General features: G+C 56.1%; 5 protein-coding genes across 8 annotated transcripts; 2 read left to right on the forward strand and 3 right to left on the reverse strand.

Annotated features, from left to right (window-relative positions):
* Positions 1–36: 36 nt before the first annotated feature.
* On the reverse strand, positions 37–8,171 carry LOC117640883 (tetratricopeptide repeat protein 21B-like). The gene is made up of 13 exons (XM_034377853.1): positions 7,890–8,171; positions 7,576–7,807; positions 7,201–7,500; positions 6,723–6,851; positions 6,036–6,616; positions 5,762–5,953; positions 5,218–5,689; positions 5,002–5,142; positions 4,259–4,918; positions 3,844–4,170; positions 915–1,205; positions 566–829; positions 37–460 (listed from the first exon to the last, which is right to left on the reverse strand). The coding sequence occupies exons 1-13, from the start codon at positions 8,135–8,137 to the stop codon at positions 173–175; spliced, it is 4,125 nt and encodes a 1,374-aa protein (XP_034233744.1). The 5' UTR covers positions 8,138–8,171; the 3' UTR covers positions 37–172.
* On the forward strand, positions 1,663–3,951 carry LOC117640885 (phenoloxidase-activating factor 2-like). The gene is made up of 5 exons (XM_034377856.1): positions 1,663–2,078; positions 2,158–2,612; positions 2,976–3,244; positions 3,336–3,502; positions 3,590–3,951. Exons 1-5 carry the CDS (start codon positions 1,794–1,796, stop codon positions 3,782–3,784), a joined length of 1,371 nt encoding a protein of 456 aa, XP_034233747.1. The 5' UTR covers positions 1,663–1,793; the 3' UTR covers positions 3,785–3,951.
* Positions 8,133–9,055, reverse strand: LOC117640887 (protein NATD1-like). 3 transcript variants are annotated; one of them, XM_034377861.1, is made up of 4 exons: positions 8,895–9,047; positions 8,565–8,728; positions 8,375–8,481; positions 8,133–8,297 (listed from the first exon to the last, which is right to left on the reverse strand). In XM_034377861.1, exons 2-4 carry the CDS (start codon positions 8,722–8,724, stop codon positions 8,184–8,186), a joined length of 381 nt encoding a protein of 126 aa, XP_034233752.1. In that variant the 5' UTR covers positions 8,725–8,728; positions 8,895–9,047; the 3' UTR covers positions 8,133–8,183. The 3 variants fall into 3 exon arrangements, with proteins under 3 accessions (XP_034233752.1, XP_034233750.1, XP_034233751.1); XM_034377859.1 differs by having other exon boundaries at positions 8,825–8,967; XM_034377860.1 differs by having other exon boundaries at positions 8,155–8,297; positions 8,398–8,481; positions 8,825–9,055.
* Positions 9,056–9,142: 87 nt separating this feature from the next.
* Positions 9,143–13,217, forward strand: LOC117640884 (GTP-binding protein 2). 2 transcript variants are annotated; one of them, XM_034377854.1, is made up of 8 exons: positions 9,143–9,284; positions 10,584–10,757; positions 10,850–11,125; positions 11,212–11,745; positions 11,844–12,026; positions 12,115–12,226; positions 12,318–12,511; positions 12,597–13,217. In XM_034377854.1, exons 2-8 carry the CDS (start codon positions 10,593–10,595, stop codon positions 12,867–12,869), a joined length of 1,737 nt encoding a protein of 578 aa, XP_034233745.1. In that variant the 5' UTR covers positions 9,143–9,284; positions 10,584–10,592; the 3' UTR covers positions 12,870–13,217. The 2 variants fall into 2 exon arrangements, with proteins under 2 accessions (XP_034233745.1, XP_034233746.1); XM_034377855.1 differs by lacking the exon at positions 9,143–9,284 and adding an exon at positions 9,390–10,087.
* A 7,304-nt stretch (positions 13,218–20,521) lies between these two features.
* Positions 20,522–24,683, reverse strand: LOC117641546 (cytochrome P450 307a1-like). Its single transcript, XM_034378979.1, has 5 exons — positions 24,124–24,683; positions 22,053–22,393; positions 21,650–21,961; positions 21,383–21,569; positions 20,522–21,012 (listed from the first exon to the last, which is right to left on the reverse strand). Exons 1-5 carry the CDS (start codon positions 24,494–24,496, stop codon positions 20,648–20,650), a joined length of 1,578 nt encoding a protein of 525 aa, XP_034234870.1. The 5' UTR covers positions 24,497–24,683; the 3' UTR covers positions 20,522–20,647.
* Positions 24,684–25,492: the final 809 nt, after the last annotated feature.

A 25,492-nucleotide genomic window follows, 5' to 3' on the forward strand; every position in this document is an offset into this window, starting at 1 on the left:
AATAAGGGTTGAGGCAACAAAATTAATCAACACTCATGACCACACTAAAATAAAGAGTTTAATAAATATAAGCACATAACACAATAGAGTAAAAGAAGAAAGTGCAAAAAATATCACAGGTGACGTTTTTTTTCTTTTTTTTTTTCAAATTTAAACGTTAACTTCCGGCGAACTAGGTTCGTAAGTGGTTCCTTGACTTTTCCAGGACGTCCTTCCTGATGCGCGGGTAGCTTGGGTGAGCGGCCAGCACCTGCTGGCACACGTCGATGGCGTCGGCGTACTGCTTGCACTTCATGTACTGGAAGGCGAGCTTGTAGCCGAGGGCCGGGTGGGAGCGCGCCGTGCCGCCCGCGTCGGACGCCCCCAGGCTCCAGGCGCGCTCGTAGTGCGTGGCCGCCTCTCGGTACGTCTGCTCCTTCTCGGCCATCACGCCCAGGCTCTCGTAGGCCTTGGTGCAGCCCTAGTCGGGGCAGGAGAGAAAATTAAAAATGAGGACGCCGCAGCAAAGCGAAGGCACGCCAACACCACCACGGCGTCGGCCAGGTTGGCCAGCAACGACACGCACCTGGTTGTGCTGCAGCACGCGGCGCAGCAGGTCCGCGGCCAGCTCCTGCTTGCCCTGCTGGATGTACAGCTCGGCCAGCAGCAGCCACGCCTTCTCCAGGTGGCTGGCCTGCTCCACGGTCCAGGGCGTGCGCGACACTCGCTTCAGCTGGTTGCGCGCGCGCTGCGTCTGCTTCTGCTGCAGCAGGGCCTGGGCCAGCCCCAGCACGGCGCCCACCGGCTCCCTGTGGTTCTCCGTCTCGCTGCTCACCACCGCCGTCAAGTCCTGCGTCGCATGCGTCGCAGGGTTCAGGTTCAGGTACCCGTAATACCGGTTTGCAACTTTTATTTTGCTCGGCGCGATGACTGACCTGCACTGCCTTCTCCACGCTCCGCTTGTCCCCCGCCGCGAGCAGCAGCTGGTTGGCCAGCAGGCGCTTGTTGAGCTCCTCCTCGGGCCCGCCCGCGGCGCCGCGCAGCTCGGCGAGGAGCCTCTCCGCGGTGGCGACGGCGGCCTGGCGGGCGTCGCGGTCCTCGGCCGCCATGGCGTCGTCGGCCTGCTGGCCCTGGCCCTGGCCGTCCAGGCAGATCTCGATCATGTTGTGCACCGCCTGCTGCCCCCACTCCGGGTCGCGCCGCGCCGCGTTAAACTGGTGCAGGGCCTGCGGGTGTCAAAGAGTACCTCTATTAATATCCTGGATCGTTCACCACAGAAAACTGGTCAGACATAGTTAACTACTCAATAGCATCAAAATAGAACTTCTCATAAGGAAGATCGAGAAAGACAAACAAACATCAACAAAGAAAAACAAAAATTCAAAAGGCAGATCCGAAAAATAAAATATAAGAGGAAGGCTGAGATGTTTCAGAAATCTGTTTTGTCACGTGAGGTGTGAAGCATGCGAGCGAAGTAACGTTCGTCTGTGTGTTGGTCAGCGAGAAAAAACCCATGGCGGGTCAAAGACAGGTCAATCCTCAATCCTCGGCATGGTGCTCCAGCCGGGCAGCCGTGCTCCAGCACGCAACGGGTTCCTGGGTGTGCGTCACGCGCATATTAAGCACCCGCCGCGATTTCTTGGCGCAGAAAACAAATCGCACAGCAAGCAACAAGCCGAGGAGAGGAGTGGCGAAGCGAGGCGCACTCTGGGCAAGGAATCGAGAAACACTCGAGCAGAGACCGGCCGGTACTGCGGTGCAGAGACCACCAGTGGTCCGGGAGTCAGTGTGCTAGAGCTGGAGCGCTGGAGCCGATGGCAGCGACCGCGAGACTCGTTGCCGCCGCCGCCGTGGTGGCCGCGCTGGCCGTCGTGACGCCGGGGACGTCGGCGGCGTGCGTCGCGGCCAAAGACGATGCCGCGCCCACGCCCACGGACGCGGAGCTGTGCGAGCTGTTCGGCGGCGCGTCCTGCCCGCGGACGTGGACGCAGAGGGGCGGCAGGGCGGTGAGGCAGGCCGAGGACCTCAACACGGACGAGATCTGCAAGATCTTCGGCGGGCCGTCGTGCCCCGCCGACGACGACAAGGTGTACGAACCGGTGAGTGCCGAGTGCGACCTCGTCGCGGTGCGTCGGGCCAGGAAGGCCAGGGAGTCTCAATGCCGTGCGAGTGTTGCAGTGTACGTGCCGCGGGGGCAGTGCCGGCAGTGCGGGGTGCCAGTGCGTGCCGTACTACATGTGCCCCGGCCGCCTCGACGACAAGGGCGACGAGGAAGACAGCCTCATCGACATCCGCCAGCAGACCCGAGACAACTCGACGTGCGACCACTACCTGCACGAGTGCTGCCTCCCCTCCGGCCCGCCGAGCGCCGAGACCGCCCCGAACCCAAGCCCATCCACGCAGGGGCCTCGAGACGCCTCCACGCCCGCGCCCCCGCAGCTCTGTGGGGTGCGCAACAGACTCGGCGTCGGCACCCGGATTTCGGGCGGATTGAACGACGAGACCAACTTCGGTGAAATCCCCTGGATGGTGGCCGTCTTCAGGAAGCGCGGCGACGGGGCCGAGTACCTGTGCGGCGGCGGCCTCATCGCCCCCAACGTGGTCCTCACCGCGGCCCACTGCGTCATAAACGAGTAAGGAGCACGCGGCGCACTCATCCCGAGGGTCGTTTCATCGCTCTGTCTCTCTCGCACTCGCGAACCGTTTCTTATGGGTGCACAAAGCGACGGAACGACTCCCGGAATCAGTCTGCAGGCCGGAGGCTGATGCAGACGCAGCGTTTACTCCGGCGTTAGGAAACCCTCGCGCCACTGCCGCCCGACGAGTCGAGCATAGGCAACCCTCGCGCCACTGCCGCCCGACAAGTCGAGCATAGGCAACCCTCGCGCCACTGCCGCCCGACGAGTCGGGCATAGGCAACCCACGCGCCACTGCCGCCCGACGAGTCGAGAACAGGCAATCCTTCTGGCTCGTTCACCAAATATTTTCGTTTGCAGCGTGTCGGGCTCCAGCCTGTTGGTCCGTGCGGGCGAGTGGGACTCCCGGACGGAGGCCGAGGTCTACAAGCACCAGGACCGCGACGTGGAGAACGTCATTATCCACCCCGACTACAAGCGCAAGACGCTGCACAACAACATGGGGCTGCTGGTGCTGAGGGAGCCCGTGAGGATCGGCTACCACATCGGCACCATCTGCCTGCCCGAACAGGACCAGAACTTTGACTTCAACACCTGCCTCGTTAGCGGCTGGGGCAAAGACAAGTTCGGTAAGCTGTCTCTACATCTGTATCACTGCTAGTCTCTGACCGGCAGAAACGCCGTGTTCAAACGCGCGCGCGCGTGTGTGTGTGTTTCCAGGCAAGGATGGCGTGTACCAGAACATCCTGCGCCTCATCGAGGACCTGCCCGTGGTGCCACACGCCGAGTGCCAGGACAAGCTGCGCCGGACCAGGCTGGGGGCCAAGTTCATCCTCCACAAGACCTTCATGTGCGCGGGCGGCATCCAGGGCCGGGACGCCTGCACGGTGAGCAGCGTGCTGACAACAGCGACGCCGTCCAACATAATTCAAGGCGATGCTTTCGACCGGAATCGAGCCCTCCATGTGTTGCAGGGCGACGGAGGCAGCCCGCTGGTGTGCCCGATGACACAAGACGACGACTCCCGCTACGTGTACGCCGGCATCGTGTCGTGGGGCATCGGCTGCGGCACGGCAGACGTGCCGGGCGTGTACGCCGACGTGGCCATGTTCAGGACGTGGATCGAGGAAGCGCTCGCGCCGTACAACATTCAGCTGTGCTCGTCGTGAAACTTCGCAGCAGAGACAATGAGGCCGTGCAACCCGTTGCGTCTAGACGCCAAACTTGCCTGAGACCCGCTGCCGGAGTACCACGAGTACAGCCCGCGGCAGTAGTTGAGGCCCGGCTCGCCGCGCTGGCTAGCGGCCTCGGCCGCGTCCAGGAAGGGCAGGCAGGAGGCGAGCTGGCCTCGGCGCCGGGACACCTCCACCAGCCTGGCCAGCGCGGTCCAGTAGGCCGGGCGCCGCTGCAGCAGCGCGGAGAAGTGCTGCCAGGCGCCCTCCAGGTCCACGCGGCGGAACGCCAAGTCCGCCATCATGACGGTGGCCGCGTCGTGCTCCGGGGCGGCGAGCAGCAGCGTCTGGCACGTCGCCTGGCACTGCTCTAGGTCGCCCACCTTCGACAAGGACAAGACCACAGCAAAATCAATAAATTCCTGAACGCGAACTTGCATTCTTGTCATTGAGATGGAGTCCAGTGCCCACCTGCATGTACAGCTTGGCGAGGGCGATGAGGGTGTCGCTGTAGTCCGCGGAGGGCTGCCCCTGCTGCTCCGTGTCGGGCGGCGCGTGCAGGACTAGGGCCTCGCGGTAGAAGCGCACGGCGGCGGCGTGGTCACGCGTCGAGGCGGCGTGCAGCGCCATCTGGCGGCACAGGCGTGCGCCCACGGCGCGCTGCTCCAGGACGGCGGCGCTGTTCTCGCCCTCCCGCGCCGCCACCAGCTTGAGCACGCGCGACTGCGTGGCCCGCGCCTCCTGCAGGCAGGCCAGCGCGGCCTGCACGCCGGCCGCCGTCCCCGCACCGCCTCCAGTGCGCTCGCGGACGCGTGCCTGCAGCTCGTGCATCCGCACTCGCACGGCCAGCGCCTCGGCGTCGTTGGGGGATGCCTCCTTCGACGACAGCTCCTGCGTCAGCGTGGCGTCCGCCTTGTCGAGCTGGCCCAGCTTGAGGCACAGCAGCGCCATGTCGAGGCGCAGCTGTGGGTCCTGGTCGCCGCGCAGCGCCTCGCGGTAGTAGTTGAGCGCCTTGCCGTACTGGTGCGTCTGCACCAACGCGCGCCCCGTCTTGCAGGCCAGACCCGGGTTGCGGTTCGGCGGGCTCTTGCGCAGCGCCAACTCGTACGTCTCGATGGCCTTCTCGGGCTCCTGCAACACCCAAGTCGCGGAATGTACCTATACTGTCCATACGTCTCGCACCTCTAATATGTTGGTCTAGCTGGTATGCTTACCTGCACGGCCATGTACGCGTCGCCCAGAAGCACCAGGCTGTGCGGGCTGGGGTCCTCGTCCACCAGCTGGCGGAACACCTCCGTGTAGGCTCGTCGGTCCTTCCGCACACGCAGGTGCACGTGCGCCATTTTGTGGCGGGCCTGGCGAACGACAAGACAGGGCGTCAGCGAGCGGCTGTCATGATCGAGTACGTCAAGACGTCACGTCCCATTTACCTGGAGGTAGTAGGTCTGCGAGGGCCGCACAGAGGCCAGCACGGCGAGCGCGGCCGTCGCGTCGCCGGCGTCGCCCCTCGCCAGCAGCACGTCGGCGTGCGTCATGGCCACGCGGCCCTCCTCGGGCGTGTCCCGGAAGCGCTCCGCCGCGTCGTGCAGGGCGAGCATGGCTTCGGGCCAGCGGCCCTGCTGCTGGTGCAGGCCGGCCAGTTCCAGCAGCACGGTGGCCTGCTCGGAGCGCGACAGCGTGCCGCCCAGCGCGCCCGCGCCGCCACCGCCGCCCTTGCCGCTGCCGGGACGCAGGCCAGACAGCGCCTGGGCCGCCGACAGGCTCTTGAGGGACTCGTCCAGGTCACCGCGCGCGCGCTGCACGAGCGCGGACAGCAGGTGGAACAGAGGCCGTTCGCGCACCGCGAAGTTGTAGCTCACGGCCACCTCGAGGCTCTGAGCTGCGGCGGCAGCGTTGCCCTGCCTGAGGAAATGAACAGAAAATTCAATCACAAGTTTCCCCGAGGTGGAAAGAAAGAGTGATCTAGCAACTAACCGTAGCTGGGCCTGCGCGAGCAACAGGTGCCCGTCGGCCGAAGTGGCGTCCACGTTGTCCAGCACGTGTCGCAGCGTGGCGTGCGCCGCGCGCACGTCGGCCGCCATGAGCTGCGTCCTCGCCAGGGACAGGTGGGCCGGCAGCAGCCCGGGGCAGGCCTCGCGCACCAACTCCAGCACGGCCGAGCACTGCCTGGGGGAGACGCGGGCAGGGCCTCGATGAGCACATTGCCATTTTAAATTTCATTTTAACTGTCACCGTCTTTGGGACTTACTTGAGGGCGGACGGGGTGGGCACGCTGAGCCCCGAGTCGTCGCCCAGGGCCGAGGCCGTGTCGGGGGCGTGGCGCTGGTACTCGCGGGCCACCTGCAGCAGCATGTCGGGGTTGAGGGTGCGCAGGTACGCCGTGCCGAAGGGCTCGCCGTGCAGCAGCTTGAGGTGCGCCTCCACGCCGCGGTCCAGCAGCTTGAGCGCGCGCTCCGAGTCCCCGGCGGACAGCCTGGCCGCCATGAGCAGCACGTTGGCGCTGGGGTTGGCGCCCTGCACTTCCTGCAGGAACTCGACCTGCTGGCGGGCCTGGTCGCGGTCTCCCGGCGCTGCCGCGGTGGCCGCGGTGCCGTCGTCCGCCAGGAGGGTGGCCGTCAGCCCGACCAGCGCACCGACGGAGCTCTCGTCCGCGCGAGTGGCGGCCCGGTAGTGCTTGGCGGCGTCCCGCAGCCTCCCCGCCAGCAGGCACTGCATGCCCAGCTCCTGGGTGCTCGCCGCGCCGCCGGGGTCCGCCCGCGCCGCGCGCTCCGCCAGGCGGTACGTCTCGGCCAGCACCACGGGGTTGCGGCCGCACACGCAGGAGAACAGCTGCAAAGAGCGACGGTGGGGTCAACAACACTGTAACTGTGACTCTGCACGCGACGCAGTGGTACCAGAGGTCCGCACAGCCGGCAGTCATTGCCAAATGACGTACTTGGGCGTTTTCCAGGTAGAGCTGGGTGTTCTTGGGCTCGATCTTCTCCATGGCGTCTCCGAAGCGGCGAATTGCTTGCGCTGCTTCCTCGTAGTCGCCATCGCGACAGAGAAGGACGAGGGCATTGATCTGCAGGGGAAGACGGCTTGTTAGTCCGAGGGGCAAACAACTTCGTCAAAATTTGTACACCGTTATTTCAAATTCACGTTATTTCACGTTATTTCATTGTTATTCCAACGTTATTTCAAGAGTATTTCAACGTTATTTCGCGTTATTTCGTGTTATTTCACGTTATTTCGCGCTATTTCACCGTTATTTCACGCTATTCCACGCTTATTTTGGCGTTATTTCAACGTTATTTCACCGTTATTTCACGTTATTTCACGGAAAATGTACACCTAAATTCGAGTTGTTTGCCCCTTGGTTAGTCCGATCAAACTGTCAAACTGCAACTTTCGCCACTGTCTTTGCACGGCACCTGCAGAGCATCCAAGCTGTTGGTGTCGATGGCCAAGGCCCTGGCCGCGGAGTCCGAGGCCTGCCCCCAGTCTCGCTGTGCTAGCTGGTTCCGCATCTTCTCCATGAGAGGCGGTGTGGCGCTCGGGAAGCGAACTATCATCTGATTGAGGACGGCCATGGCGCCAGCGTGATCCCCCATGTACTCTCTGGCGCGCACTCCACCAAAGGCGGCATCGGTGTGGCCTTTGTTTTGGTCGAGAGCTCTGGAAAAGAAGTCCCCTGCGGCCTTGGCTCGAGTCTCTGGAGGCTTGTCATCTTTCTGAAACACAAAGAAGGAAAATAATCCGGCTGGCCATTGGAGTACAGTTAGGATTAGAAATAACAAGAGTCTTACCGTATCACGTAACAGACTGAGTTCAATCCAGCCTCTCACTGTCAGGCCCCAATACGACTGCGGACTTCCCTTTAGTAATCTGTCAGCGTATTCTTTTGCCCTTTCTGCTCGCCCAGCAAGGCAGAAAAAATAAGCGGCATGATAAAGTGGCATCTCATTCGCTGACCTTCTTTCCTCCTTAAGTCGGGAGTCCAAACTAGATACGGCCTCATGGTCGACTGTCGAGCACAATCTTAAAAAAAAGGGGTGTAAATGCAACTACCAGAAAAAAGGCAACTAGATACAAAATCTGTGACTACTAAGTAAAAACGTACTTGTGAGCGTGTAAGAGTGACACAATTATGCCAAGTGAAATGTCTTTGTCAGAGGAAAGTGAGTCAAGTTCCCTTATGGCCTCTTGCGGTCTGCCACCAAGGGCAAGTGACCATCCATTGTACATCCGAAAGACATTATCTGCAGGATACCTTCTTACACCCTCAAGTGCTAGTGTCTGAGCACTGTGGGTAAGACCCGCTCTTAACAAGTACAGGACACGGGCTTTAACATCCTGTTCTGAATCCATGTTGCTAGATTTATTTATCGACTATCAGTTTACATTCAGAGTATTGTCAGGCTAATGTCTTCTCTAGTTCAGGGGTCAAGTTGTCCTTGTAGTACTTCTGAAGATAATCGCAGGACAGTTTCATTTTCAAATTGTTCTGCAGAACATAATTAAAGGCTTCCTGTAACACAATAACAAACAAGAGTGTTAATAAATCTGCATGTGCAACAACCAGAGTAGGTAGCGAGGAAAAGAAACCTTGGCCAGGAGTGCAGCAACACCTTGTCCACGAAACACTGATGGGACTTCGGTATGATATAAATCAAGAGTATTATTGGTCCTCTGATACTGAATCACAGCACAATCTAGAGCAAAAATTTACATTACAAACGAAAATGAAAAAACAATGAAAACCGCAATAAATGAGGCTGAGATTTGTGCAACTTACCATCGCCCATGCAAACGAAGAATTCTTGCTTGGCGGCACTGTGCTCAACTTTCAAGTCACTTGGTGCATACGCAGAGAAGGCCTTTCCTGCCAGTTTCTGGGTCGGTGCACGGGCCGACCGCAGAACGCGGCCCGTCAAGCTGGATATGTTCTGCTGCATTCGTCTGGGGGAATGGGAAATAGATTTAACACTAGATCCAAGGCCCTAGGTTAACTGCACTAGGATGATACAAAGTGACATGTTGAATAAGAATCCTTACGTCAACATGATATGAAATTGAAAAAAATACTCAGGTGTTTTTGATAAGCAGAAACTGAAAACTGGCGTACCGGTACACTGAAGGTCAGAACAAGTGCATAGATGACACTTTTGGCGGCTTGTTTGTTTGGAATTTGCACAACAGACACTTTTTTCATACTCTTGGTGCTCCTTCAGCAGACGCGCTATGCCAGACAGCTCTGACACGTTTGTTATACTCATGGTGCTCCTGACGGCAGACGCGCTATGCTTACCACCACCACCACACAGTACAGTGCAAAGGGGAGATACGTGCGGGGGAGGGGGAGCGAGGGGTAGCTTCTGCTTGCTCCTGTTCTGTTTGTGAGCTTGTTTGGTTCAGCTCGGACCGTTCGGACCTGGACGCCAAAATTATTTGTTGATGATGGGGCAGTAGCTGGTTCATATCAAGATACTCTGCACTGTTTCTGGAAAGAGCGACCGTAAGTTAAACCGAAATCGAGATTGAAACTAGAAGTGGGTGTCTTGGCTGCGAGAGCAATATTGACGGTGAGATTGCGTCACTGGGAGGGGGAACAATGACAACAAACAAACAAATATTGCCAAGCCAGATAATTTTTTAATTTGCCTCATATCGGGCTACATAATTTGTACGCAAGCGATGGACATTTTGCATGCACGATGTTTGTGAAAGTGTCGGTTTAGAGAGGTTAACGCGGGCTGTCAAGTTGTGGCTCATTGTTCGGTTCTGAGGCAATCGCCGCGAAGGACTTGTAATGAATCTGTTTAGTGGGCTTTGATTTATAATTCACCAGCCATCTCAATCGTTTTGCATTCGGTGGTTCATCGTTCATCCACGAACACTGTGATGCATTTGCCCCCTCTTCTCTAAAAAGTCCATTCCTTTTTTTAAATATGTATCCTACTTCTATGTAGGTTCCTCTGTATCCTTGAACCAGAGTATTGCCAATCTTCCATATGTCCATATATTTTTGGATGTAATTCTGTTGGGGTGCATTATCAATGTTTCATTTTTTAATATTCTTTGAAATTAGCTACTAATCCTACATCTTATCTATATCCCCGTTAAATACGACTTGCCTGATTTGTGAAACTTGACTTATCATAGTGATCTTGTTTATAGTTGAAACTTTGACAGCTGGCTAGGTACAGTTTGAACACAAAGGGAGAGTTTAATTTTAGAAATGTGCTTACGAAACAAGTCTTAAGCTCTGGGGATCTCTGGGTCTTTGCCAGTTGGCAAGGAAGCTGTCAACACAACAAGGTGCTTGGAAAGTCACTTGAAACCCTCATGCGTTTGTTATTTATTTGTGAATATAACATTTTAAATCGTACACCATATTTTCATATTTAACAGCTTTGTTTATAAAACTCTTTTAAACTTATATCATGATTTTTTAAATGTTCAACTATGGTTTTCTTTTTAACTGTGCTTATGATACTTCAAAATAATGGATAAAGTTTTTTTTTTTCCACATGAACAATTTCCGTAATCTTTCCTAGCATGGTAGACTTGTTGCTAAGGCGTTCACATAATGTGGACTTTAGTAATGGTGTGCTGAGTTGAGCCTGATAGCAATCTGTCAGCGCTTTTCCAAATCAACTGAGGTTCACAGTTTGGTTGGATGTGCTTTCCCTTATCTTTCAGATAGTTCATGTGCATGGGAATAGGGTGGATGTCTTTTATCATGAATCATGTTCTCTGTCAGATAGTATAAATTTCTGTGATTAATGCCTTTTTTTTACTCAATATTTTCCAGATAGCAACCATGGATTCCTTTCTTGGGCTGTTTGGAGGAGATGACTGGGTAGATAATGAAGACCATACTAAAGGCTTCTCACAGCTGCCTCCAGAGCCCCAGCTTGGAAATGTGGAATATAAACTTAAGCTTGTGAATCCCTCCAAACAAAGATTTGAACATTTAGTGACTCAGGTAATATTATTATAATTTTAGTACTTGGACACTCTTAAAAGTGCTCATTCAGAGCTGTTTTTGACATTTATGCATTATTTAAACTGTTGCAGTTGAAGTGGAGGTTGAGAGAAGGCCAAGGGGAAGCAATATATGAAATTGGTGTAGAGGACAATGGTGTTCTTGCTGGTTTATCTTCATCTGAAATGACAGCTAGTTTACAAACTTTACGGCAAATGGCCTTATCTCTTGGCGCTACAACAACTATTTTACGTGAACGATGGCTGGATGATACTGATGCTGACACTGATGGAAGTAGCAGTAACGACAGTTTAAATGGTAATACTGTGTCAGATCAACGGAAAGTTGTGGAAGTTTTAGTGAGAAAGGTAAAGGCAGAAGATTGATTTTCTAGGGTAGATGATATTAACTCAAACTTTTTGTTGAATGGTTAGTAATCAATGGATGGGTTTAGGTTCCAGATGATCAGCACAACATTGAAGTCAGAGTCGCAGTGATGGGAAGTGCAGATGCTGGGAAGTCAACTCTATTAGGTGTGCTGACACAGGGACAGCTTGATAATGGCAGAGGGCGATCGAGACTCAATATGTTCAGACACGTGCATGAAGTGCGTTCAGGGAGAACATCATCAATCAGTCATGAAATACTTGGATTTGATGCCCATGGCCAAGTTGTCAACTATAGTGAAATGACAACTGCTGAAGAAATTTGTGAAAACTCAACCAAACTCATCACTTTCATTGACCTTGCTGGGAGGCGAAAATATCTTCGCACTACTGTTCAAGGGCTCACAGGCTACTCGCCTCATCATGCAATGCTTGTTGTCAGTGGCAGTGCTGGAATAGTGGGGATGACTCGTGAGCATTTGGCCTTAGCAGTAGCTTTGGATGTGCCATTTTTTGTTGTAATCACAAAAACAGATCTTGTTTCTCCTGATGATGCAATAAGTAGCTTGGGGTGTGTCTTGAAATCGGCTGGATGTCGTAAGGTAATTGCTAAGAAATCAATAACAGCATGTTTTCTTAATTTTTGCTGTACATTGCAACAATTTGTTTCTAACATGTGCTGGTGTCTTTTCTTTTTCAGGTTCCTTTGATTGTTCAAAACGAAGATGATGTAATGACTGCTGGTTCAAATCAAATGGCTGATAACATTGTTCCCATATTTTGCGTATCCAATGTCACTGGAAATGGGCTTCAGCTGTTGACTCGCTTTTTACATGTCTTACCTCCAGGTGTATCCGTTAAAGAAAAGGATAGATTAGAACAGGTATGTGTGCTTGTTTCATATATTTTCATTGAAGTACTTGAAGTACATTTTTAGTATTTGTTAAAATTTATCATCTTATTTATTTCAGGAACCCTGTGAATTTCAAATTGATGAGACTTTTCGGGTCCCTGAGGTGGGCACTGTCATTGGTGGCCTTCTTACAAAGGGTGTTATTACTGAAGGGACAAAATTGCAAATTGGTGAGCACATTATTATTGTACTGTTGTGTGTTGTTCAAATCTAAATCTTCCTTGAAATATGTCCTTAATACTCTTATCTTGTAACCTACAGGCCCTTTCAATGATGGTAGCTTTAATCCCATAGTTGTGCACTCAATTCATCGAAATAAAGCTCCATGCAGGGTGGTGAGAGCAAGTCAAAGTGCTTCCCTGTCACTCACTCTAGATGTGCCTGGCCTTCGTACAGGAATGGTTCTACTAAGTACTGAAAATGATGAGAAGCCCTCTGGCTGCCTGTTCTTCCAAGTAAGTATTACCGACCATTAGATCCAGTATGATTATAAATCTTACTTTGACACCCTTCTGTTTTAACATTGTTTTATAATTTCAGGCAACTGTATTTGTCTTATTCCATTCCACGGCCATTAAACCAGGTTTTCAAACTACTGTTCACATTGGAAATATACGTCAAACTGCTGTTATGGAAGGAATAATGGCCAATAATGGCATCCATACAAATGAAAATGCTTCTGTTGTCTTTCGGTTTACCCGTCACCCAGAGTATGTTAAAGTGGGTATGCGCCTTCTGTTCAGAGAGGGCTGTACGAAAGGCATTGGAAAAATTACGCAAATTTTCCCATACCTTGCCAGCACTGCCGGCTGAGGCTTGAGGCAGCTCCTTCTTTCAAAATCATTCTGCCAGTATGACACTGGCACTTTGCAATCATGTTTACATCAGTTTCCCATGATATTGTTTCTTATCTTGGGCTGTTGCTCTTAATGAAACAAAAAAGCTTGTCATTCACCAATGGAAACATTAGCCTTGTTTATGTTGGGTCTATTGTGTGGTCTAGCTGTCCTCTATGGTTGAATTGCTGACTTGTTATTACTTCCATGTTTAAATATTTCTGTATTTTGCTATGCTCTCTTCTATGCAAAATTACAAGACCCTTGTCTCATGGGAAAATCGAAGTGCGTTCACGCAAAGGTGGCGTTGCGAGGCGGACGCGACGAAAACCTAAATTAATTTGCAAAAAACACGAATGCTGTACATTTTTGTCGCGTCCGTTACTCGAAGCCACCCAATGTGTCACAAGTGTAAACTCACCTTTTAGAGTTATACCAATTGTGGAGTAAATATTATGGTTTGTGTCTCTTGAGATGTTTGAAATAATCTTTGTATTTACTAACTTAACCCAGTCAATCTTGTCTGATCTTTATTCAATGTAAGTTGTTTTAATTAAAATTGCATCTAGTCTGCTAGCTGCATTTTATAGGCTTGTATTTTTGTTAACTAAAATATCAAGCACTAATTTCAAGTGGCTGTGACTATATTGATCCTTTTCTATAGAAAGAAGAGAGTGTGTAAATATTTTAATACAGGGTTTAACCATTAATTTTTATAATGTCAGTGTTAGTGGTTGGTTTAGTCTCAATCCTTTTTAATTCTGCTTGCTTGATACCAAGTTTCACTAATTAAATTGGAGCCTAGTTTAAGAAGGTTTTTTGGTTTATTTTTGTTTATGCCAGCTTAGGTATACTAATTAGGCTTCAATATTAATTTCTTTGTATTATTAGAATGTTCTCAGTATTCATCAGTTCCAACTGTTTGTGTTTTTGTGGTCTTGTCCATTTCATAAGTGAAGTATGAGGAAAAAGTTTTGTTTGGGTTTGTTTTCCTTTGTGTGGATTGCTGTTTGATTGTTATGAGAAAGATGTCTCCAGATGTCAATTTTTTTAAGGTGACTAATTGCTTAGATTGAAGAGTTCATCATTTTAAATCAGTAATTGTTCCAATTGCTTTCTTCTTGAATCAGAACTGTGCTGACCTCCCTCTTCTTCTATTCCCTTGTATCTGACCTCTTTATTTTATCACTTTAGTAAAGAAGAGGGGTAGGAGCTCTCCTTCCTCCTTCATTCAGGTGGCGTAAATAAAAAATATACTTTTCAGTATAAAAGTAGATAAGATAGGTACTGCATACCATGTACTGAAGTGATAGGGTGTGTGTACTGATTTGTTTAATAACTATTTTTAGCCTTTTTATTTATGTTGTGTCTGTCATGAAACTGCTTCTGTGGTCTTTGTACCTGTGTTATGAATGTGATTTTATCATATCAAGAGTGGGGTTGTGCTGATGATGATTTCATTTTTCTCAAATGTAGATAGTTTTGCTATTGAACTTATTTTATTTTACTTAATTTGACAATGGCTGTATCTTCTTGTTCTTTCTGTTTTTTTTTTTGTTTTTTTTTTTTTGTTTATTTGCTTGTCTCATAATTTTTGTAAGTTCTCTCTCATTTGTCATTACAAGATTATTTTTCCTGCCTGCAGTCTTGGCTATTTGCATCACTATGTGTCATGTTTTTCATACAACTTAAGTTGCACTTTCTACAAAATCTGGAAAGGCTTTAACAGCTGACATTGTTTAATAAAATGCGACACCTTTATATTTCCACGTGTTCATCTTTGAAGGTTTACAAGCTTAATTTCATTGAATAAAAATTGTAATTCTATTCTCAGATGCTTTTGAATTCTTTTCAAATGCCTTTCTATCTCATTTATTCACCAATTACAATTTAATGTTTTGGGGGGCACATTGCAGAGAAGACATTTAAAAGAAAACAAGACTCCAACCAGTAGATGAAAACTATGGCCACGCCTGGGAGTCGAACCTTGCAATTCCTTATCGTGGCGGCCACGTTTACACACATCTTCTGTCAGAGGCTCGACCCACGACCGCTGTGGGTGGACATGGACAGACCGACTGGCTTCCATGCCCAGCGAGCGCCTGGAGGGTAGGCCACCCAACCGGCAGCATGGCGCTGCGGCGCAGACTTCGCTCGGCGAAACGGAAAATAGAGCGACGCCTGGGCGTGTTCAAACCAATGCCTTCTCCTAGGACGTGTCGAGAGGCGTAAGAGGCTAATTGTTACGACCCACAACCGATCCATTGACCTTTCTTTAAGGAGATAGCGCTCCACTTTGTGAGGCGCGAGTGTGTTCGACTCAGAGCTACAAATGGAGCCAGGTGGCCCATGGGGAATGGGAGCACAGATCTGATTGGTGCCTCGTCTCGGCCAGGTTCACCATTAAGGTCCGACAAAAAAGTTTGTAAATGAGTTCTGCCAAATTTTCCTACTCAAAATGGCTAGGGCTGCGGCGTCCGCGGCGCGTCGAGCTGCCAATGGTTTCCCTGCGGTCAAGACGTCCCAGATAAACAGACCCGTCTAGGTCTGGCTTGGGACCTCCGAAATCGCAGCAACATCTCTTGTGGGCCAGAATAAATTGCTCGCACGTGGGAGAGATCGGTTAGAGTCGTTAGGAAAACAAAGTGCCCTTTAAGACGGGTCGGTACGGGCGCCGCGCGCCGGTTACTCATACTGCGCGCGCAGCAAATGAGGCTTTGCTTCTTGCAAGCGGGTGCGTTACGAACGGATTCTCCCTCCCCCTTCCTTTCTGGTGGGGGGGGGGGCACTTTGCACGTGTTCCCAACTAAACTCATGCATGCATGCACCGATTTCCTAAAGGCAAATAATCAGCGTCAACAGGCCAGGGGGGAGGGGGGGGCGCTTTACACTTGTTTTTCAACTCATGCATGCATGCACCGATTTCCTAAATGCAAGGAATCTGCGTCAACAGGCCTGTGGGATGGGATGGCGTCGATCCGAGGCGTGGCAGGCGTGGCAGCGCGTCCGACAACCCGGGAACCCGGAGACAGAGACAGACGAACTGGCAGTGGACCACATGCGCCTCGCCACGGCGTCGTCGACTTGGTGGCGGCGCTGCGCTTGTTTTACGTTTCGCACTGCATCGCTCCGTCCGCGCCGCGGCTCGGCCCGGCCCTGAGACGCTTTTGGCGTTTGGCGCTCCATGCCGATGGCGGACAGTGCTGCCGTCGCTCTGTCTCTCTACCCCCGACGGCACGCCCGCATGAGTGCGAGAGACACGGAGATAGCACACAGCTCAGTTCGGAGTCTGTCCGTTTTGGGCCGGTCGCCGGGGTGCCTGACTATTGTGGGCGTTGCAGCCCCGCGAGCGATGTGCCGATGGCGATGGGCTGATAGCGGTGCCGAGTGGCCACGGGGGCGTCGTGCTGACGCGCTGTCGCGCTGCTCGGCTTGCTGCCGATCCGTTTCTCACCTGCAGTAATCATGGGCGCGAGGGAGCGAGCACTGCGGTCGGCGGCTCGTACGAGAGAGAGGCCCAACTTGCGCCCTAGCCACCCTATCGACGTCAATGGATCGAAATGACGAGATTAGAAGGCGACCCGGGCGACCGAGACAACCGCACCGCAGTCGCGGGAAAATAATGCATTTTCGCATCAGTATCCGGTTGTGTCTGTCTGGGAGTCTGGGGCTGGGCGGCAGACTGATGCTGAACAGTGTTTCGTCATTCTATCTCTCTCGCACCCCTACGCCACAATGGGTGTGAAAGTGACAGAGCGACGACAGCTCTGGTCTCTGGCGCGGCGAACCGGCCACGAGCCACGAGGAGCCCATTGAGTCCGAGTCCGCGGCGGCCGCCAAGACCCGATTAATTTTTAAAGGAGTCAAGGGAACTGCAACCCTGAAGTTGGTCAAAATCTGGGTGAGACGGTTGGCAAAATTCATACCAGGCATGCAAGAATAGAAGAAAATAGGCAGAAAAGAAACGAAAGAAATGGAAGAGAGAAAGAATGGAACTTGATACGCACACGTGATACAGAATGGAGCAATACGCTTCCTGCCCCGGCCTGCGCCACTCCATCCACTCTCGGTTTCTTTCATTGACATCATCTTTCATGCGAGTGGGCGTGGGGTGGCGTGGGCCGGGGCAGCCGAAGGCAGCCGGCCGGACCCGACCGCAGCATGCTAGCATGCCGCAGCAGGACTTTCTTTTGCTGGCCTGCAGCCCCGCACTCGGCAGCGCAGTCCGCGGTCCAGGTGAGGGGGCGGACATTGTCCCGAGGGAGCAGGGGGACCTAGGGGGACCCACGCAAAATCATTTTTGAGGGAAAGAGGTGGGGGAGTAGTCTATCGCGCACCACATTCCATAAAAGCAATAAATATAAGAATGAGGATTTACAAGGAATAAACGCAAAGGCGGCCGGTAGCCGCAGGGGTCCGGCGTCGCCGTCCGGCAGCATAACAGCCCCGCCGCCCTGCAGCAGGCCACGCCGGCCACGCCGGCCACGCAGGCCATTAGACCTGCGTCCATCAATGCCCCGACGGATTTGGGTCACTGTTCCACCTATCTTTTCTTCCTTTGCCGCCAGGCTGCGCCAAAAATCACAGAAATGCGGCGCGCGGAGCGGCGGAGCTCAACCGCCCGCCGGCCGGTCTTCTGGTTCTCTCGTCCAAGTCGCGGGCACCTCTGCCGCCTCGTCAAGCTTCGCCTCGAGCCCGGCGGGTTCAAAGGTAATTTCTTGACGGCGCGGTTTGTGGCGGGATGGCGACGGCGCTGCCCTAGGTCGCCTGCCGCGCCCCCGCGCGTCCATGCGCGCATTGGCCATCCCATGCTGCAGCGTCGTCGCGTCACGCGCCTCCCCGTCGTGCGCCGTTCGCCTTGTTCGGGGCGGATCGTGCCGTGCCGGCCCATGGCGTGCCCATGGCAACGAAGGGCGTGGGCGTCCTCAGTGACTGCACGGGCCTCACTGCAGCCTCAGCGTCTGTCTGCGGCGGCGCTGCGGCGTGCCGGACGCCCCTCGTGACCACGACGCGCCGCCCTCGCCACCCCGCGCCCCGCGCGACGTTCTGCTGGCCGTGACCGTGGGACTCGAGGCGTGCCAGTGGCGTGCCGGTGGCGTGCCCCCCTACTCCCACTCCCCCCCGGTCTCTGCCCGGGCGCGTAACGAACGTGTGGACATCTCCAGTTCCCTCGCCGCGGTGCCGTCCGCCGCCCCGCGCCGCCCCGCGCCGCCCCGCCCCCGGCCGAGGCCACGGCGCGGCCAGCGCGGCCAGCGCGGCGCCCGTGTGTCATTCACGGTGCAGGGGTGCATGGCACGGCGGCACGGCCTGGTGGGGCATGGCGTCGCAGCGCGTGCACACCGGAACACGGTGCGTGCACCAAGCCATCGCGCGCACCAGCGTTCTTCGCGGCGGCCAAGTTTGCGGTGCTGTACCCACTGACGCTGTACCCACACCCCGATGCCTCACCGTGACGAATTTCGTCTCGCGAGTGCCGTTCTGGAATAGCCCACCCCTTTTCCCGCTCCCCCGTTCCTACCGCGCACTCCACACTCCACGTCGCCCGGGGCCCGGGGCGCATCCGCGTGATATAAGCCAGCCGTGAGACAACTCGTGGCGACTCGTGGGACGCGATGACCCTCCCTCCTTTGCGGAACTTTTCCCGGTTGACACTACTACTCTGGACCGTGGGATAACATCTCACCTCGAATTATTTTAGTCTCGAGAGTGACCACGTGTGACCGCGACCTCGGGGAACAACCCGTTCCTACATCCCCATCAGGTGGGAGATCTAGAGAAAAATACTGTAGTAGCGACTTTAGCCGAGCATCGGACGGACCCCTCGTCGCGCTTGATCCGGCCCCTCTGGCCCCTAAGCTCATAACGGCCAGTTTGCGGCTGGGAAAGGGGGGTGGGCGATTTAAAGTTTCAATGGGGTGACCCAAGAGTGAGCACCAGCCACTCCGGAGATCTTGGCGGTGCGGAAGGGAATTTTCACGAAAGAATTGAGGTTGAGGCAACAACGGTGTTTATTCATGACATGTTTCCTAGCTACAAAGCAAAATTTTGCGTTAAAAATTAATTAAGGCTGTATTTATCTGCATCTTTTTCCATACATAAATGTAAATTACAACAGGGTTAATAAGCGGATAAAGTACGATTTTGGTGTTTTCTTATCATGTCAAGCTATCACCTTTATAAAAGTTCATTAAAAAGCGAAAATTTGGAGATTTTCCAAAAGACATCAAAGCTATTCAATTATACAAATATTTACAATAAACTAGCAATCACTCAGGCACACACACACAGTCATAACCCTTACACACACATTCACACACTGACTAAATGGACACCGGGCTTGTGCGCATGGCGCCGCACAAGCAAGGCCACAGCTTGCTTTTATACAAATACATATAAATATATATATAATTTATAAATATCTGAAATTTAAATTATTGGATACAATATGCACATGTTGGCAGCACCTACGATTTGACAGACATTTAAATTAAATAAATAACACGGCATTGTATCCACTGATATCACGAAAAAATCAAAACAATGAGTTACATTACAACGGATATCGTCCTAAAATTCAGTCTTATGCACTAACACTAACACTGGGACGGAGCAGGTCTAGGGTAGTTTCACTACAACAATAACAAATTTATAAGGGTATAACAATACAGTGATGCAAAATGATCATTTCTGACATGCAAAAACGCAACTACCCAGTAAGAAATGCTTTCGGCCGAGTCAACGACGCGTAACAATCGCGGCGACAAGCAAACCTAACAAACAACAACAAAAAACGCCATCGATTCGAGATCGAATCTGCTTCACGAGGCACTGATCCGATTAATCGATGTCGCATTTCCATCTCTGGGCGCAGAAATTGTGAAGGCGAAAATTATGAGGGATGATATTTTGTGCTGATTATAGTAGTAATAATATTAATGTAATACTTTGACACCCGTGACGGGTGGACACGAGAACGATTGTACTAATGGTTCCTTCCCGGTACTCTCGCCCGCGTCGCGCTGCCGCGCTCGTGTAGGGCAGCCTCGACGACGGCGACCTTGGACAGCCTTGGCGCCCGACTGGGCCGCACTTTTGGGGCAGGCTGTACCCGGCAGGGCCCTTTTATCCCGAACCTGTCATGCATCTACCTAAGCAGTTGACGGGTTGGGGCAGCGCGGGGCAGCGCGGGGCCGCCCTACTGCCGTCGCCGTGTCGCCCTGGTGCCGTCGAGCCGGCCTCAGGTCGGCCCGGTCGGCCGGGGCAGCATGGCAGCGTGGAGCCTGCAGCGCCGGGTGCGCCGGGTGCGCCGGCCGGGGCGGGGAGGCACCGCGCTCGCCAGTTTACCTGAAGGTCCCTGGTGAAATATTGCAATGCCAACGAGCGGCGGCGCGAGCTGGACGACGAGTACACTCTAAAGAAAACGCCAAAGCCGAGACGTGGCGGCGACGCGGCCGTGGCACTCCTTGAAAACTGCTGTCTTGTCGATAATCTCCCCTTCCGCCGCGGTGCTGACCGGACCGCTTCACCGGGCAGTGAAAGTCGCGATTGGAAAATGGCTGCGTCGACGACATGCGAGGGCGGGCAGGGCGCGGGCAGGGCGCGGGCAGGGGCGGGCGGGGCGGGGCTGGCAGGACTGCCGCTTCAGCAACGCTGCACTGTGCTGCACTCAGCTCCAACGCGGCTGCCCATCTGCCCGCGGCCCGAGCAGCCCGAGCAGGCAGCCCGGCGCGGAGAAAGAGAAAGGCCTGGCCCGGCCTAGGCGGGGGCGGGCACCGACTCCCTGGGCGCGAACGCGAGCGGGAACGTGTCGGGCGGCAGCGCCACGGACGCCGTGTACGTGACGACGGGGTGCTTGGGGTCCACGGAGACGTTGTAGTGCTGCAGCAGCGAGGCGAGAAGCACGAAGGAGCCGCTCTGCACCAGCCGCTGCCCGATGCACGTCCGCTTGCCCGTGCTGAAGGGGATGAAGTGCGCCGGCTTGACCACCTGCACCACGCCGTCCTTGCCCGTCTGCAGGAAGCGCTCGGGCCGGAACTTGGACGCCTGTTCCCAGTACGCCTCGCCCGTGTTGAGCTCGTGGTTGTTGATGAACACGACCGTGCCTTTGTCCACTTGGTAGCCTGCCAAGCAGAAGGAAACGTCACATGAGAAATCAAAAGTCACATCTCGCGTTTTCGACGGTGTAGCAGTCTGGACGCTGCGCACTGCGCCCTGTAAGCGAGGCTAAGCAGGCTCTGACGGGGGTAGGTACAGTCCTTGCAGGAAGGGGGGCCCCTTTCCTTCCGGATGCACGCGGGGTGCGCGCGGCGCATCCTAATCAGGGTATGGCGGATATGGCACTGCCAGCGTGGCGGCAGTGCGGCGTGGCGGCCGAGGCGCTGGCGCGGTGCATCCGAGCACCAGGATTCGAACGCAGGAGGGCGGGCCTGGCAGGGGCTTGCGACAGTGGAGGGGTCTGGAGGGCGCTGGGGGAGTAGCACTGAAGCTTACCGGCAATGGTGGTGTCCTGCGTGGCGACGTGCGGCACGATGGGCGAGGAAGCGACGCGCAGCGCCTCCAGGATCGCGGCCTCGGTGTAGGGCATGTCGGTGCGGTCGGCCAGGGTGACGGTGCGGGTGCCCCCCGTGACGGAGTCCACCTCGGCCTGGATACGCGACGCCACCTCGGGGTTGGCGGCCTGCAAGAGGGAGAGAGAGGGCAATGAGAAGCCGAAGCGAAAACCAAGCGAAGCCGCAAGGGACGGCGTGAGACACTTACCACCGCGGCCAGGCTGAGCATGGTGAGGTTGCCGACGGCGGAGTGGCCGCCCAGGAAGTCCTCCAGCTCGAAGATGATGTGCTGCCACTCGAGGTGCGGGTCCTCCTGCAGCTGGATGAGCAGGGCGTCGGTGAAGTCGCGCGCCATGTCCATGTCCAGCTCGCCGTCCTCGCCCTCCACCAGGCGGCGCCGGTGCTCGTCCATGATGCGCGTCAGGATGAAGGAGCGGATCTCCATGGCCCAGGAGGACAGCTTGCCCATGTGGCGGCGGTAGCAGGGCGCGAGCCAGGGCAGGAAGTCCACGGCGTATCCCTGCAAGCAGAAGCAGACCGGCGACTCGTTAGTCGCGTCGCACACTTTGCCGGCCAAGCTTCCAAACGTGGACTGCCCGTCTCGTACATACCTGGTTGATTTCCCAGAAGATCTCGTCAAACAGGCGCACGATGTGCACGAAGGCGGTGTCGTCGTAGCTGAAACGCGTGCTGCACATGTAGCCGGAGAAGATGTTGGCACAGGCGGCCTGGATCAGGGGCTTGATGTGCACCGTGGCGGGCTGGCCGGCGCGGGTCGTCTTCATCGAGGTGGCCGTCATGGAGGCGACGCGGTCCAGGAAGTGGTCCACCTCCGTGGCGGCCACGCGGGTCAGGGTGTCGTAGTGCAGGGAGGAGAGTCGGGGCGAGCAGTAGAGCCTGGCCACCTGGCGGCGGGTCTTCTGCAGCTCGGACCAATCGCACAGCGCCAGAGCTGGAACAAGCATTTTATCGTGAAACCAATGCCGATAACTCCACTTGCGCTGGTAATGGGTGGTGGGTGGTGGCAGTGAACGTGGATTTTTCCAGAGCTATCTTATCCTGCAAGGGTGAACGCGCCGATGTGGGCATGTGGGCCATCATTCCCCGAGGCACTCCTGTGCAGCGAGGGTTGCATCACCGGCAGGCCGTCGGCTGGCCGGCCAATCCTCATTCATCGGACTTCCGTCTGGCGGGGACGGCGAAGGCTGCACGCGCGGGCCCACCCCACCCCGCCTCACCGCGCCACCGCCGCTCCAATGCCAAGGACTGTCTGGTCGAGTGTGGTCACGTGACCGGCTAACGGGCTGGGCTAGGCTGTACCGGCGGCCGTATCCAGCGTGTCCCGCTCCGACCCATATATTTCTCATACCAGGACCAGTGCGTTGAACGGCTGGACGAGTCTGCGGACAGGCCCGGCCACTCTCGCGACTAGCTGCCACGCCACGCGCCGCGCTGGCTGGTGCTGCTGGCGCTGGCCTGGCCACGCGTAGCGCGTAGCGCGTGGTCGCGCTTCGGAGCGGAAGTACGGGCCCGCCGCCAGGACCGCCAGGACCGCCAGGACCGCCAAGCTGCCGCCGCGACCCGCGTCCGGGCTCTGGGTCCTGGCCATGGCCGTGACCGTGGCCCTGTCCGTGGCCCTGGCCGTGACCGACGTCTAGCCGGGAGTGCCGGGCTCGGGTTCGAGTACCGCCGCAGCCCAGCTGCACGGACGGAGTGGCGCGGAGCGAAAAAACGAAAAACGGGCAGTCAGTTGCGTCCCCGACGCCGCGTGCGCCGAATGCCGGATCGCGATGGGCTCTCGCTCGCACGTAACGCACGCGCACGGCGCGCTCCGCCAGACCATGTGCCAGGCCATGTGCCAGGCAAGGCCAAGGAAGAACCTCCGGCCATGTCTCCGGCCATGTCTCCGGCCATGCCTCCGGCCATGTCTCCGGCCATGTCTCCGGCCATGCCTCCGGCCATGCCTCCGGCCCCCGCCACGCCCCAGCGCCGCGCGGCCGCGTCCCGGCAAGGTAAAGGGGAGGCTGTCTGCCAACTGGGTTCAAGTTTAGCCGAGTCGTTGACTGCGTGGCGAGACGGGGCTGCAGCCGGCTGGCGGGGGCCCGGCCGCGAGATTGGGACGGGACGGGCGAGCCGCGACCTGGACGACGGATAGGATGACACTCGACACGACTCGCGACTTGGCGGCGGAGACGGATGAAAATGGATCCCCCTTCTCTCTCGCGCTTCGCGCTGCATCCGTCCAGACACGCAGGTGATTCCCCTCGTAACCCCCCTCCCCCCCTCCCGCCGCAGTTCCGCCGGCCACCCACACGACCGCGCTGCGGCCGCGGGTCCAAAGTCGCTGATGCAAACGATGCAAGCCGGCTGAATGTTTTCGGCTGGCGCCGCGGCTGTTTTGGCAATACGCAGCGTGCCGGCCCCGCTACCTGCGGCCCTGCGGCCGTGACGCCGGCGCGTCTCGCTAAACCCTCGCTCCAAGCCGGGCCCGCCGGGCCCCTGGCTCGGACCGCGACTTCCCCCCAAGCCGCTCTTCCCAGGACTTCTAAATCCTCGAGGCAAGAAGGGCTGGCCCTGGCCAGAGGCTCTGGCCACGTGCGTGCTCGCGCTTCCAGCTTCCAGGTACAGTACTACAGTACACTACACTACCCACTACAGTACACTGCACTTGTAACTACTTACAGTTATTCCGGTCGCCGCCGAACAGCTTGTGGTAGCGGAGGAAGTCCGGGCGGCCGCCGAAGTGGGAGCCCTTGGTGATGAGCACCTCCTTAATGAGGTCGTAGTTGTTGACGACGACGCAGGGCGACGAGCCCAGCACCATGCTGAAGATGTCGCCGTACTTCTTGGACAGGGCGGTGAAGGCCAGGAAAGGGTTGGAGTGCTCGCCGAGAAGGTGCAGGTTGCCGATGACGGGCCAGGCCTTGGGGCCCGGCGGCCTCTGCGTATCCTTGCCGTCAGCGGGGTGCCGACCACGGCGACGTCTGTGCTCCACGGCCAGGGCCGCGACCGCCAGCACCACCACCGCACACCACAGCACGCCGGAGATGAACATGTTGCACAGCCTGTCTCTGTCCAGCGTATCACGCACTGGTCCTACACTCGCGACTCGCAGATCCGCACTCGGGCACTGGCAACTCTGCTCGTTCGCTACACAAGTAGACACTCCACTAGCCACTCCGATTCCAAAGCTCACTCCCGGTCTTCGCGCCAGTCCAGCTTGCGATCATCTGACCCGTCTGGCCGCCGGGAGCACCCCTATATCCCCCTCCCCTGCGCGGCGAGCCGTGGCCGGCAGGCCGGCAGGCCGGCAGACCCGGGGGGCCCGGCAGCGGCAGCCCCGCCAGCCCGGCCCGGTGCGGCCCAGAGCCCCTTCCCCCCTCCCCGCCACGCCCCGCCCCGCCTCGACCAATCCTTGCGCGCGACTGCGCGAGGCACACCCCCGCACCACGCGACTCCCCTCTCCCTCCGCGCGTCCCGCATCCCGCCCTAAGTGAACAAGTACCAGCTACCAGTGCTGCCCTCTGGACCCAGACGTCGCAAGGAGGGGACACTGCGGTGCGGCGTGCGGCCGAGCGGAGGAGCGCCCTAAACGCTTTATGAAAGTGGAAGGGGTTGGCGGTGACAGGGCGCGCCACCCTCGCGGAGGCCCCACGCCTCGCCGCCTCGGACCACGCCGTCATCGCGGTTAGGCCCCAGCCCACCCCAGCCCACCCCACGCCAGCCGGGCCGCCACTCCGTTCCGTGAATGTCTCGGCCGGCCCCCGCCCCGCCACGCCCCGCCACGCCCCGCGGACGTCACCGTCGTCACACCGCGGTGACCTGCTGCTCGCCAGCTTCGCCGAGGAAACGGAATCGAGAGTCGCGAATCGGGAATTGAGGCGATCGCATTGATTGGCCGCGGTCTGCCAGCAACCCAACCTGCCATCACGGGCCGCCAAGATGCATCCAGCACCGCGCTCGCGCCCTGGCCATGGCCCTGGCCGGCCTGGCGCCGCACCTCCACGTGACCGCCACCACGAGCAGCCCCGCCCGGCCTGGACCTGGACCC

The sequence above is a fragment of the Thrips palmi genome, unplaced genomic scaffold (genome assembly GCF_012932325.1).
Source record: "Thrips palmi isolate BJ-2018 unplaced genomic scaffold, TpBJ-2018v1 HiC_scaffold_15, whole genome shotgun sequence".
In the NCBI taxonomy this organism is placed as follows: domain Eukaryota; kingdom Metazoa; phylum Arthropoda; class Insecta; order Thysanoptera; family Thripidae; genus Thrips; species Thrips palmi.

What these genes read in the sequence shown, in the direction of transcription:
- LOC117640885 (XM_034377856.1), top strand. Translation starts at nt 1,794, where the DNA reads ATGGCAGCGACCGCGAGACTCGTTGCCGCCGCCGCCGTGGTGGCCGCG. An exon ending in GCCCACTGCGTCATAAACGA is followed by an intron (nt 2,613 to 2,975) that starts GTAAGGAGCACG and finishes TTTCGTTTGCAG; the next exon opens with CGTGTCGGGCTCCAGCCTGT. An exon ending in AGGGCCGGGACGCCTGCACG is followed by an intron (nt 3,503 to 3,589) that starts GTGAGCAGCGTG and finishes CATGTGTTGCAG; the next exon opens with GGCGACGGAGGCAGCCCGCT.
- LOC117640883 (XM_034377853.1), bottom strand. Translation starts at nt 8,137, where the DNA reads ATGGATTCAGAACAGGATGTTAAAGCCCGTGTCCTGTACTTGTTAAGA. An exon ending in CCCACCCCGTCCGCCCTCAA is followed by an intron (nt 5,954 to 6,035) that starts GTAAGTCCCAAA and finishes CGTCTCCCCCAG; the next exon opens with GCAGTGCTCGGCCGTGCTGG. An exon ending in GCGTGCTGCAGCACAACCAG is followed by an intron (nt 461 to 565) that starts GTGCGTGTCGTT and finishes TGCCCCGACTAG; the next exon opens with GGCTGCACCAAGGCCTACGA.
- LOC117640887 (XM_034377860.1), bottom strand. Translation starts at nt 9,045, where the DNA reads ATGAGTATAACAAACGTGTCAGAGCTGTCTGGCATAGCGCGTCTGCTG. An exon ending in CAATTTCATATCATGTTGAC is followed by an intron (nt 8,729 to 8,824) that starts GTAAGGATTCTT and finishes CCATTCCCCCAG; the next exon opens with ACGAATGCAGCAGAACATAT. An exon ending in CTTCGTTTGCATGGGCGATG is followed by an intron (nt 8,482 to 8,564) that starts GTAAGTTGCACA and finishes TTTTTGCTCTAG; the next exon opens with ATTGTGCTGTGATTCAGTAT.
- LOC117640884 (XM_034377854.1), top strand. Translation starts at nt 10,593, where the DNA reads ATGGATTCCTTTCTTGGGCTGTTTGGAGGAGATGACTGGGTAGATAAT. An exon ending in TGGAAGTTTTAGTGAGAAAG is followed by an intron (nt 11,126 to 11,211) that starts GTAAAGGCAGAA and finishes GGATGGGTTTAG; the next exon opens with GTTCCAGATGATCAGCACAA. An exon ending in CTGGCTGCCTGTTCTTCCAA is followed by an intron (nt 12,512 to 12,596) that starts GTAAGTATTACC and finishes TTATAATTTCAG; the next exon opens with GCAACTGTATTTGTCTTATT.
- LOC117641546 (XM_034378979.1), bottom strand. Translation starts at nt 24,496, where the DNA reads ATGTTCATCTCCGGCGTGCTGTGGTGTGCGGTGGTGGTGCTGGCGGTC. An exon ending in TCTTCTGGGAAATCAACCAG is followed by an intron (nt 21,962 to 22,052) that starts GTATGTACGAGA and finishes TTCTGCTTGCAG; the next exon opens with GGATACGCCGTGGACTTCCT. An exon ending in GCAGGACACCACCATTGCCG is followed by an intron (nt 21,013 to 21,382) that starts GTAAGCTTCAGT and finishes TCTGCTTGGCAG; the next exon opens with GCTACCAAGTGGACAAAGGC.